The sequence below is a fragment of the Pezoporus wallicus genome, unplaced genomic scaffold (assembly GCF_028554395.1).
Source record: "Pezoporus wallicus isolate ANWC-B61680 ecotype Strahan unplaced genomic scaffold, APGP_CSIRO_Pwel_v1 contig_8542, whole genome shotgun sequence".
In the NCBI taxonomy this organism is placed as follows: Eukaryota; Metazoa; Chordata; class Aves; order Psittaciformes; family Psittacidae; genus Pezoporus; species Pezoporus wallicus.
This window is the reverse complement of record NW_026640148.1, coordinates 5182597-5194716: the sequence shown is the minus strand read 5'-3', so window position 1 is coordinate 5194716 and position 12120 is coordinate 5182597. Positions and strand designations below refer to the sequence as shown.

At 36.9% G+C, this 12120-nt stretch overlaps 1 protein-coding gene across 14 annotated transcripts in view; it reads left to right on the top strand.

Moving 5' to 3' along the window:
- The window catches only part of CACNA1D (calcium voltage-gated channel subunit alpha1 D), a 188297-nt gene that overhangs the window by 137169 nt on the left and 39008 nt on the right, over window positions 1-12120 (top strand). For 6 of the 14 annotated variants that reach the window (XM_057417736.1, XM_057417737.1, XM_057417735.1 and 3 more), the window contains 2 exons: window positions 3805-3888; window positions 4219-4302. The exons of 2 other annotated variants lie outside the window; for them this stretch is intronic. In XM_057417736.1, the coding sequence (XP_057273719.1) occupies window positions 3805-3888; window positions 4219-4302 (168 nt within the window). The remainder of the gene's footprint in view (window positions 1-3804; window positions 3889-4218; window positions 4303-12120) is intronic. 6 more of the 14 variants (XM_057417742.1, XM_057417741.1, XM_057417740.1 and 3 more) reach the window with 2 other exon arrangements.

Below are 12120 nucleotides of genomic sequence, written 5' to 3'. Positions count from 1 at the left end.
GCTAGTACTGTGAGAGATCACTGGATCTGAACCCTGACAGTTTGAAGGGCACTCAGCGAAAGGTCCTCATTTCCTGCATTTTGTTCACCTCAAGATGGCAGAACACCTTATACTTGTTAATTAGAGGCTGTGGTACTAATCAGACTTCTGACAGAGATCAATTAGCAAGAAGGGAAGGGAGTTAAATATCTCTGAGGTTGTTCCTGTTATTCTTTGAAGATTTTAACTTTTTATTAGTCAGATCCAGTTAAAAAAGCCCCACGTTTTTGCAGCATACATTACATAGTTCAGTAATAACTGAAAATCAGCTATCAGTCGTAATCAGAACGTGAATGTCTTTCAGTAATCTAAATTTTAAACTAGATACATGCATAAACAATGAATTGCTTTAACTTATATTAAGATTTAATAATAGATGAATCTGAATAATAACCTGAATAAAGATCAATCTGAATAAAGACCAGTCTGAAACCCAACTTAATGTTTTGCTTTAGGGTCCATGAGGAAAGGCTAATTCATTTCCTCCTCATTTGTGTCACTGATGGGTTTCTTAGTCTAGTCTGGCAGAATGGAGGGTTTTGTTTATTAATTGAGTGCATTTAAAAGTAATTTCAAAGGTGCTTAAACATCACATAAAAGCTCCATTAGTTGCTCTTTAAAGTTAAGGAGAAAAACATGTTAGATTTTATCTCATCTGCTTGACAGTGTCCCCTTAATATGCTGACAAAAATCCTTTGGAAACTGTGATCTTTTGGTTTCGCTGGTCATGCAAACGTAAGGCTTCTATAAATTATTGGTAGTCTTACTCTGATATTGTGTTGTTTAAACCAAGGTACTGCAGGCTGCCTTCCAGCTGTGAAATGTATAAAACTTGGATAAGTGATAGATACTAAAAGTGATGCTGAGTGTCTGGCACAATTCTTGACTGGGAGATTGGAACACAGAGTACTTTACAGAATGAGATCCTAAACTTATTAATAGAGTACTAAAAGGACTAAAATATTTCTGTGGTAGATCTGTAGAGACATATTTTGATGTTAATTCTCTATGCCTACATACTGTCTAGGATCTGTGATTTTATCCTTCAGTATTTCTTAATTAACAAATTTTTCATAATGTAGGTTAAAAGAGTAGGCATTTTTTCTTCACATTGTTCTTCACATTTGCTAAAATCTGTTCCTTAGCATGGTTTAGTACAATACAAAACAAAATACAGCTGTGAAATCTAAAATAATCCATCAACACCTACCGTATGTACAGCTTCGTGGTAGCTAGCTGTTACTTAAACTTTTAATGATTTTCCATGTCGTTTTACATCAGATTTTTGTAAGAAAAAAGGAAAGATGGCTAGTAAGTGAACTGATCTTGGTCATTGCAGTGGTGAAAACAACTTCTTTGCATGATGTTTATTTGCTGTGACTTGTCCATTCCTCCCTTTTCCAAAACCATCTTTATTTTCTCTTAGTTTTTTGTTTATTTGTATGCTTTCGCTTTACGTATTACTTTGAACAATATTTGTCTATACTGATGGAAAAGGTTTCATAAAATAAATGTATAAAGTATTTTAGCTATATTAAATCAAAATATGAACTTATTTTTTCAGTGCTTTATATTGTAGCATGTCTAGTACAGTAGCTTTTTCTATAGCTGAAATTACCCTTTATTTGAAGGACCTTTTCTGGTCGTGGTAGAGGAAGATGGATGGCACAGCTGCAGATTGTGCTGATTATGAGTTTGCTGTTTGCCAGTAGTCTCTTATTCTGTGTATGTATATAAATACCACTGTTTTAAAATCCATAAGGAAACCTCTTTTAAGTAAGAGAAATAAGGAATATGAATGATCAGGAAGAATATTATTATGAGAGTAGCTCCCCTTCTTTAGTTGGCAGCTGCTAAATTTTTTAGGATTATAAATTTGAGTATTGTTCAGCATGATGTTTAGTAGGAACTTTGAGAATGGCTTGTTCTTGTGAAGCAGGATGAGGAAGGAAGGAGGAATAGGGAATTGTGCAGAAGCTCAGAAACGGATGTTTTCATTCAGGAGGCCAAATCCATGAACACTGGCTTTTGCCGCAAGATTGGAATTGTTGGTTAATCTAAAAGAACCAAAGCACGCGGCACAAAGGGCTGTGGTAATTATCATATTCTGATCTGTTTTCCTCTTAAATCCCTTCCTTAAATGAGGGAATGATTATAGCAATTTCTGCTTTAGAAGAGCTGAGAAAGTAGCATGAGAAACATAATGTGGCTTTCCTGACTCTGCTCAATGCTTACTCTCCTAGAATACGCTGTAGAGCTGTTGTCTTCTGTAGCAGCTCTCTCGTTGTCTCCAAGAGCAAATTTCCACATGAAATTAGCTTTTTCTTTTTTGAAATAGCAATGCACTCAAGTGTAACCTTTAATCTGTGAAGTTACAGGACATTGTAACAATTTAAAATCTTGAGAAAAATATTACCCAAATCTAGAAACTATTGTAGCTGATTTCGCTTTTCTGTGCTAACACCACATATAACAACTTCAGCTACTCAGCTAGAAATATCTTATAAGAAACTAATAATAAGTCTAACGAGGCATAAGGTTAGATTAGCACACTTGTAATTTTAAACATTTTTCTAAACTTATTTTCAATAGTGGCTGACAAGTTAGTAATTTTAAATTGATTAGCAAGAAAGGAGAATGTATGCGTACCAAAGGTACATATCAGCCATTGTCACATAATGCACATTCCTTAGTCACGGTTAGCTGATAAATTAATGTGTCTGAATGTGAAAAAGGAGAAGTTCAGAAATTTTTGCAATGCTGAATTTAGTAGTAGCTAGGCAAAATCCACATATAGCAGAAAATCTACATGTCTTGGCTCTGCAAAATTCCCCTAAACAGAGTAATACATCTTGATGTGTTCCCAATGCCAGATTCATTCTGGAACCTACCTCAAGGTTTCTTCTGATATATCTTTTTTGCTCAAACATGCAGTTTTGATGCCAATAGACAGCTAATTGCATGATAGCACTTTATAATAATTTGCAGCCCAATGTGCCAGTAACATACATGTAGGGAGTATATTTAAAGTCATAAAATGTCAGAAGGGAGACTATGAAAAGGAATTTTCAGACATTGGATTGGCTGCATTAAAAGCATTAAGAAACTGTTCCAAGTTGTGATGGTTCTGAGCACTGACTTCACTGGTTACAGAATCAGGCAAATGTAGTGTGAGTTCCTATTTAAACCTATTTTATGACTAGAAGATGAAATAAGTTCTGTAATATTTATGCACAGTTCAACATTAATTGTGCATTATTAACCAGTGATGAGCTCTGACCCAGTGAATATTTTTACCAGTCACTTAGATAGGACTATCATACAGTCATTAATGTTAAGGAGGTTTCAATTGGCTTGGTCTTGTGGAAATATTATTAAAGGGATTTTGTTATGCTGCTTAGGTTAATAAGGTTAGAACTTTTCAGCCATGCTAGAAGTCTAAAATCAATTTTGGATGGTGGCTTGCTTGCCAACATTGTGCTTACATGATGGTGTATTATGCATGTGTACTGCGTGTGTGTGCGTGCGTGTGTGTCTGTGTGTGTGTCTGTACATGTATATATATAAAGTATATATATACACACACATGCACATATATGTTGCTTTTCCTTCAGTAGGCAATATTGTTTGTTTTGTTTTGTTTTCTCATTAGACACCAGGTTTTGTTTAACTAATTTCTGTTTATGCAAAACTAAACAGAAGTATGCAAATATTTGACATTTCATGTGTAATCACAAACGTTTGCACCCTGCCTGCTCTGTTCAGGGCTATTTTAGTGATGCCTGGAATACGTTTGACTCCCTCATCGTTATTGGCAGCATAGTAGACGTCGTTCTCAGTGAAGCTGATGTGAGTATACCCCAGCTTACTTTCCCTAGTCCCTACTCTTTCTCTGTCTCCCCACTATTTTCATCATCTGGACAAGTCACAGATTTTGATCTGATGTTTCTAAAGTTTGAGTACAGACCAGTCACAGGTCAATTATGTTGATATGGGAAATAAATAGCCTTTTTTTTCCTGCCATTTTTTTTTTTTAGCAATGAAAGGGAAAGATTAGATTGTATAGTGGTACATCAGAGAAGCCTAGAGTGTTTCTGTGTTATAACGCTGTCCTTTTCTTCTCTTTTTTTCTGTTTGTGTTTTTCTCTTGGTCTTTCTGCTGAATGCTTGTCCTAACAGCACTATTTCACTGATGCATGGAACACTTTTGATGCCTTAATTGTTGTTGGTAGCGTCGTTGATATTGCTATAACAGAAGTTAATGTAAGTAGCAATTGTTCATGCACTAAAAAGTAATTGCTGTCATCAAGAAATACAGAAAATGTAAACTTTGTCCCCCCAAATCCTGTTTTAAGAAAGTGTGTTTATCCTGGAATCAAAGACCAGAACATAAATGTAGATGTTTGTGCAAGCTGTCATTATAAATCTATATACCCATATGTTTGCACATGCACACAGCATAGTGAGACAATGAGAATTGTTTTTCTATATACGTACAGAAAGTATTTAAAACATTCTATGTATAAAAAAGGAATTAAGCTTCTGTTACTGTTTTACCCAGTGATTTTTGTAGGTAGCTTGACCAAGATAATTCAAGTTTCTGTAAGATGTTTCAGTGGCTCAGTTTAACAAGTAAGGATTTTTTTTCCTGTGGGAGATTTGGTTTTTAGAGCAATGCTAGCATTCATATCTAATGAGGTAGCAGAAGGCAATGACAGTACTTGGACAGTAGCTTGTGACAGTACTTGGAAAACTCCATCATTAAACCAAAATTTTGCCCAATGGCTATTACACTGTAGGTGTTTGGACAACACAAAGATCCCTTTCCAAGAAATGAAATAGTGGGTTTTGCCTGTTTTCTATCCGACTTGCTGGTTTTAGCAAGGAAAGCTGTATCACAAAAATGGTAAATGAACGATAACAAAGTGTCAGTTACGTAGTAGATATGCCAGTGATTCCCATATTTACATGTTTCTTTGGCTAGTCAAAATAAAATTTCAGAGGAAAGTGCCTCTTCCCTCTAATGCTTCTTGAGACCTCAAAAAGGGAGACTGAAGAAGGTGAGGCTTGAATCCATCCCCCCTCAGGGAGCACACAGAACTCTGTAGGTGAGGTCAGAGTATTCCACCAGCTGAAGATCTTACCTGTTTATCATTCTGAGAACTAAGTTATGCAGAAATACCCATGGTGTAGGAGATCACAAACATTCACATCTTTTCCCTGTATCAAAGAACAGATTAATCAGAGAAAGCTGGAGATATAAATAGTTGCTCAGTGCTCTTTGAATATACTTAGCTTGTATGTTCTACAGCAGTCAGAGTTCATGATCTTGTGAATAGTATCACTTTTCTCTTGAATTTGTTTTAGTAAGCTAGACATATGGGTTTTTTTTTTTAGCCCAAATACTTTCTTTTCAGTGGGATCTTTAATATACTTTAATTAATTTTAAGTATTTAAAAATAATTCTGAATTTGAATAAATACTCTTCAGTGGTGCGTATTTAAGTTGCAATATCTCTGTCATATCTTGGGAAAGCAGATCCATCCTGTTTGTCATTGCCATTTAATGGAAACAGTTTTTCAGAGAAAGCACACTCTAAATTTATTTTCCAAACTATGTTCAGAACCCAATTCTTAGGATCACATTCCTGCAGTTAGAATATCAGGAATGATACCTTTTATTCCATTTAGACAGTACCTTGATTTTGGAACTGTGAATGCCATGATAATAAAGTTGCCCAGGAACATGGAATAGAAATTGTATTTGAAAAAACCTGTGAACCTTTCCTGACATTCCAGGATGAGGGATAAAAAAAAACAAATGCACAATTCTCAACAGTTTGAGGAATTCACAGTTGATTGGATGAGATACTGAGCCCAAAGTAATGGCAAAAGCATGGTCCATGGTAGGACAGAAATGGGTGGATAAGGCTACTGCCAAAGGAAATACTTTGTATACTGCACCTCCGGAGCATATTAGAATTAGAATACTGTACCTCCAGAGCATATTAGAATTAGAATACTGTACCTCCAGAGCATATTAGAATTGGCACAGACATCAATTACGGGCAGTAGCTGTTGAGAAACAGTGATGTACATAGTTTTTAATCTTCTTGGGTTCTAGTATATTTGGTAAGCATAGTAATACCTATTATAAATGCATTGTCAGAGAAGCTAGGGACCAGGTTAGGAAAGCTAAGGCCCAGTTAGAGTTAAACTTAGCTAGAGGTATTAAAGATAACAGGAAGGGATTCTACAAGTACATAGCAAATAAAAAACAGACTAGGGAGAATGTAGGCCCCCTTAGGAAGCTCTCAGGAGAACTGGCTGCCCAGGATTTGGAGAAGGCTGAGGTTCTGAATGACTTCTTTGCCTCAGTCTTCACTGGCAAAGGCTCTGACCAAACCACCCAAGTCTTGGAAGGCAGATGCAGGGACTGTGAGAATGAAGACCTCGGGCCCACTGTTGTAGGACAGTAACTGGTTCGAGGCCATCTTAAAAATCAGGATGTGCAGAAGTCCGTGGGTCCTGATGAGATCCATCCGCGGGTCCTGAAGGAGCTGGTGAATGAAGTTGCAAAGCCGCTGGCCATCATATTTGAGAAATCATGGCAGTCAGGTGAAGTTCCCGATGACTGGAAAAAGGGAAATATAACCCCCATTTTCAAGAAGGGGAAAATGGATGACCCGGGGAATTACAGACCAGTCAGTCTCACCTCCGTGCCTGGCAAAATCTCGGAGCAGATTCTCCTGGAAGGCATGCTAAGGCACATGAAAATCAACAAGGTGCTTGGTGACAGCCAGCATGGCTTCACTAAGGGGAAATCCTGCCTGACCAATGTGGTGGCCTTCTGTGATGGAGCTACAGAACTGATGGACAGGGGTAGAGCAGTTGATGTCATCTACCTGGACTTGTGTAAAGCGTTTGACACTGTCCCACACGACATCCTTGTCTCTAAATTGGCGAGACATCAATTTGATGGATGGACCACTCGGTGGATAAAGAACTGGCTGGATGGCCACATGCAAAGAGTTGTGGTCAATGGCTCAATGTCCAGCTGGAGACCAGTAACGAGTGGTGTCCCTCAGGGATTGGTGTTGGGACCAGTCTTGTTCAACATCATAAGGTGTCCCTGCCCATGGCAGGGGGGTTGGAAGTAGATGATCTTAAGGTCCTTTCCAACCCTTACTGTTCTATGATTCTATGATTTCAACCAAATACAGAAAACAAATGCATTCTTTTATCTTTTTTTTCTAAGATGGCAGAATTTCGTCAAGCATACACACAGTATATTAGCCCTTGTTAAAGACTTCAAATTCCTTTATAGAAGTGCAAATTCTGGACTGCCATATTAAAAAGTAAACACAATCAAAATAATTCTAAGGCTTATTCACCCTAAAATTAGTTGCTGATTTTATGTTGAACTAAGAGAATCTCAAACTGACTGCATTACTGTAAAGGACAGTGGAGTGATGTTATAAATTGGGAGAAGAAGGACTTTACCGCATTTGTTAGATTTCAGACTGATTTTGCTTAGTTCTCAGCAGGTGGTGGATTTTTCTAGCTGTGAACTGAAGGAACATGAGCTGATGGGGAACGTCAGTGACCACAGAACTGCACTGTCCCATCGAGATAAAGTATAACTACAGTTCATGGAGCAGATTTTTAAAAGCTGCTTCTAATTTGTTGGATGGGGGTTGTGTGTTTGGTTTTGTTTGGGCTTTTTTTTTTTGTTTCCCCAGAAGAGTTTGGATTTAGACTTTCAGCTCAAGTATTTACAATTTACCCACTCTGTCCATTCACAGACTGAATGTGTAAAGTGTAAAGGAACATAGTGTTTGAGGAGAGTAAAAAGGCCAAACATTTGAATGACTTTCCCCAATAATTGCAAAATGTACTTGGTTGTGCAGAGATTGAAAAATATCTCAAGTGTACTTCTGTGAGCATAGAAGATGCCCCTGTATTTAACGCTGTAAGGACAGTGTTAATTTGACAGTATTACTTGTAACTGTTCACTGCTGAGCTTTCAGCTGTTAAGAACACTGCCATTTCAGTAATTCACACAGTTGCTTTGAAAATATTCTGGAGATCAAATAGTGATCTTCAGGAAAAGTAGACACCTCAGTCAAAAACTAGCACTGTCATTTCTTAGTTTTTCATGCTGTACTCACTAGAGAACAAAGGCTCATCTTTGTCTTCTCGTACCGCACAGCAGACTGTTTGTGTACTAAGTATTGTCTGTTTCTGGTCTCTTCCACTTTTTTTGTGCTTTGTTTGTGCAAGTCAGTAATGTATTACAGTTTCAGTGTATTTCTGGGCTTGATTTCCCATTTTCAACGAAGCAGTGAATACTTCAGTATCCAGGGAAATTTCTTAGATTTTTCTTACTTTTTTGCTTGAACTGAATTATTCCTACTTCATCAATTCGTGTAAATTTCTCTAATACAAATGCAGGATTTTAGAATCTTTTTCTTAACATTTTGTGGCATTCTGAATTGTGCCATTCCACCTGTACCTTTTATCTAACACTGACAGTGATCCTGGGAAATCTACAGCTCGGCTAAGATACTAGGAAGACTTTGTTAGTAATGGGATTTCAAGCATGATTGAAATGGCACCTGTGAAAATTCCCACTATAGAAACTTCTTAAACTGAGGAAGCTCAGCCTTGCTTGAGGGGTGATCTGAAACGCTGTAAATTGATAGCACTAATGTGACATCAGGTCTTGTTGCAGTTGTAACTGCACAAGTACAGCCACCTTAATTGATCACTGTAAAAGAAGACTTGAAAGAATGTGAGAACATAAAGTAATGTACTCAAGATGAACTAAACGTTCTTAAGGGTTTGCATATACAATTGCCTCATGCTGTGGAAACAACTCAACATCATTCTGATATTCTAACTGTGTGCATTTAAGCTAATTCCAAAGGCCAGCAATTTCTTCTAGTATGCAGCATGTTTATATCTTACCCATTTTTGTCAAGAGAGTGGTTGGACTTCCTATCACACATCACCTTAATTTCAATACTACATTATGGAAATGATATGCCATCTCATTATTTGATTGTTCCTTTTATTATTTTTTAGCATTTTATAATAATGTATATGGTGCCCTGAGGCTGATTCTTCTGATCCAGCAACCTCCCATTCACATATAAGCCAGGAAATTTTGTGGTTTGACTGTTTTTGGTGCCTGTGGCAATCGGTGTTTAATGTATTCAGTGATTTACAGGACTGCTCAGCAGCCTCAAGGACTGGATCAGTGACCAGCTCCAGAAATTAATCACCTCAGAGCAACATATATTTTGGCAATACACTATTTTCTATGATGCTTTTTTTATTTTACCCTGTCATTTAATATCCCTTTTTTTTAACCAGTTCTTCTTTTATGAACCTAATTGGTTTTCATGTTCATTTTATTTTTAGAAATTTTTAGAGGCAAGTATGTATAAGTAAATATATATATGGTATAGCAATAAAAAAAATTAAAAGCACTACTAAAACCTATATAATTACTTTTTGGTTTTGTGACCTTTTGTTTTCAAAAAGTTTCACATGACACAAAAGATCTTGTTTGGTCATAAAAATGGTTCCTTTTCAATTAAAAATGCAGAGCATTTTGAGACACAAGATGTGGTCAGTCCATTCTGGGAGATGGACATATATAACATAAGAAAATGAGAGGTAAATAGATTCTGACTGTGTGACTTCTTAAATGGAAATGATAGGTTTCAATCTGACCTGGCTGTATAGAAATTATCTTCTTTGTCAGCTTAGAAACCATTTGGATGACCAGCACTTGATGACTTAGAGGCATGATCACATAGTTACAGTAGTAGTTTTGAAGATTTTAATTCACGTTTTATATTTAATTTTCTTTTACCATTCATGTGCTGCCAAAATATCAAGAAAATAATGGAGAGTTCACTTTCCTCTTCTATTCTGCAAATGTTTAATGCAGTCCCCATAGGGTTAAATTCATGCTTGAACTTAAGTAAAATTCAAGTTCTTTGCTGAAGTGGGGCATAAAGGAACAGCATCGATACCTTCCTCCTGAGCCCCTCAGGAAAACCTGTTTGTCTTGAATCACCACTGTAAACACGAGGCTTATCCAATGCTTACAACACTTAAGTAATGTAGCAATGTCATACACTAAAAAAAAAACTCTCCCAAAACCACAACTGGATGTTCTGTCATTTGGCAAGAAAGCGTGCTGTTATTACCATTTCAGCACTATGCAGTGCCAAATGGTGACTTCTGAACCATGGGATGCAATTTTTGATTGCTAGACTGCTAATGGAGTCTGTAACGGGAGTCCTGGTGCTTATTTTCATGTAGTTGCCCACTCACCCAGGAGCTGGTGACACAGCTGATCTTGCTTGTGCCCAGGAGTGGTTTAAAAGCCTCTTATCTGCTTCCTGTAAGAGATTCTGGACTACAGTATTGAACCAAAGCAATTCAGTTTGGATCTCCCTTTATTCAGCAGTATTGTATGTTAGAACTTACATTTTGTTGCTAGTAATTGATATTTTGGATACTGTTAATACATTTTGTAGACTTTTGCAAGTGTGTCTCTAGGCTTAATGATAGGTCAGGAAAATACATTCTCATTTGGCTTTGCTTTCTTAGTATGAATGCTTATTGCAATATGAAATTTGTGTTGCAATACCTAATTTGGAAATAGAAGTACATTTCTGTGCTGATTTCGTGAAGTTGATAGTACTAATTATTTAATTTATTGCACATATTTATTGTTATTGTTAGTTATAATAACCCCCCTATACTATCAACATGTTAGTTATGAACTTAGGAGTTTTAAATACATCTTTTACAGGGAAAAGTTACTTTATTATCTGCTCTGGGGTCCTTCACATTGATTCAAAATTTTTACTAAATTATGTATATGGGTATTTGGTTCATGTTGAACAGGGGACTAGAGAGAGCACTAAGGCTATGAAGAAAATCACTTACTGTAATTATTCTCTGGACAAATCACCTACATGTGTAGAGATACACGCTGCACATTTCTGAAGATATTTTGGCAACCTGAATGCTTTCCCATATATGTTATGTCATCATATGTATTTGTTATTCAGATGTTTACTTCTCTATTTATAATCATTATGTGTTCATTTGTTTTGGCATCCACTCATACCCTTTGGCACAATCTGTAAAAAAGAAGCGTTTGACCAACACTGAATACTAATACCCACTGATTTTCACCATGTTTATTTTTTCTTAAACACAGAGCTACAGTTTGCTTCCAATGCATGATGCAATCTGTTCCACACTGTTCACAGTTTTGACATTGAAGCTTTTTTCAGTTAGGATGTTTATTTTGAACTTCTGTCGCAATAAGAAGAGCGTGATGAGGAGTTACTGTTCAGGAAATGTGCTAAAGTTTTCATACACAGCAATAAATATTTGACCAAAATTGGTAGCAGATTACAAGCATTTTAATCAGTGAGTCAGAAATTCAGGTTCATCATTGATTAATCTTTTCTGAGGTTGAGAGTGTTTGGGGAAGAAAGCTGCTGTGTTGAACTTTGATTAAGAAAAAAAGAAAAATCATATGCTACCACCTATTTGGAGTATCTAAGAATTGGCTTAAAATTACATAGTTCTGCAGTGCTTTGCTGAACTAGGCTCTCAGCAGACCTGGCACATGGCTGAGAGAAAAGGTAGAATAATTAAGCCAGTCTCTGTCCTCATTTACCTCTTTGCAGTGCATCTGTCAGCCAAGCAGTGACAGCAGAAGCTGTTCACTTGTTCTAGCTGTGCCCATTGCCAGCCTTCTAGCAAGGATCCCAGAAGCACATCTGTCATCTTGACAATCATATAGTCCCAAGGGGGGGAACAAAAAAAAATCATCATGAGAACTAAAAGCAGCTGGGACATGAGTAGTGTTGGAATGACTGGTGGAAGGTGAGGGGAAAGAGGAGGTTTGGTAGGTTGCCTGACTGCAGGAAATATTTTCATTTGCATTTTTGTCAGCAGCCATCATCCAAAGAGACACTCTGCTGCTCAGCCTGCCCCCTCCCTCAGTCTGCAGTCTATTCTAATACTTTCCCTACATATATAT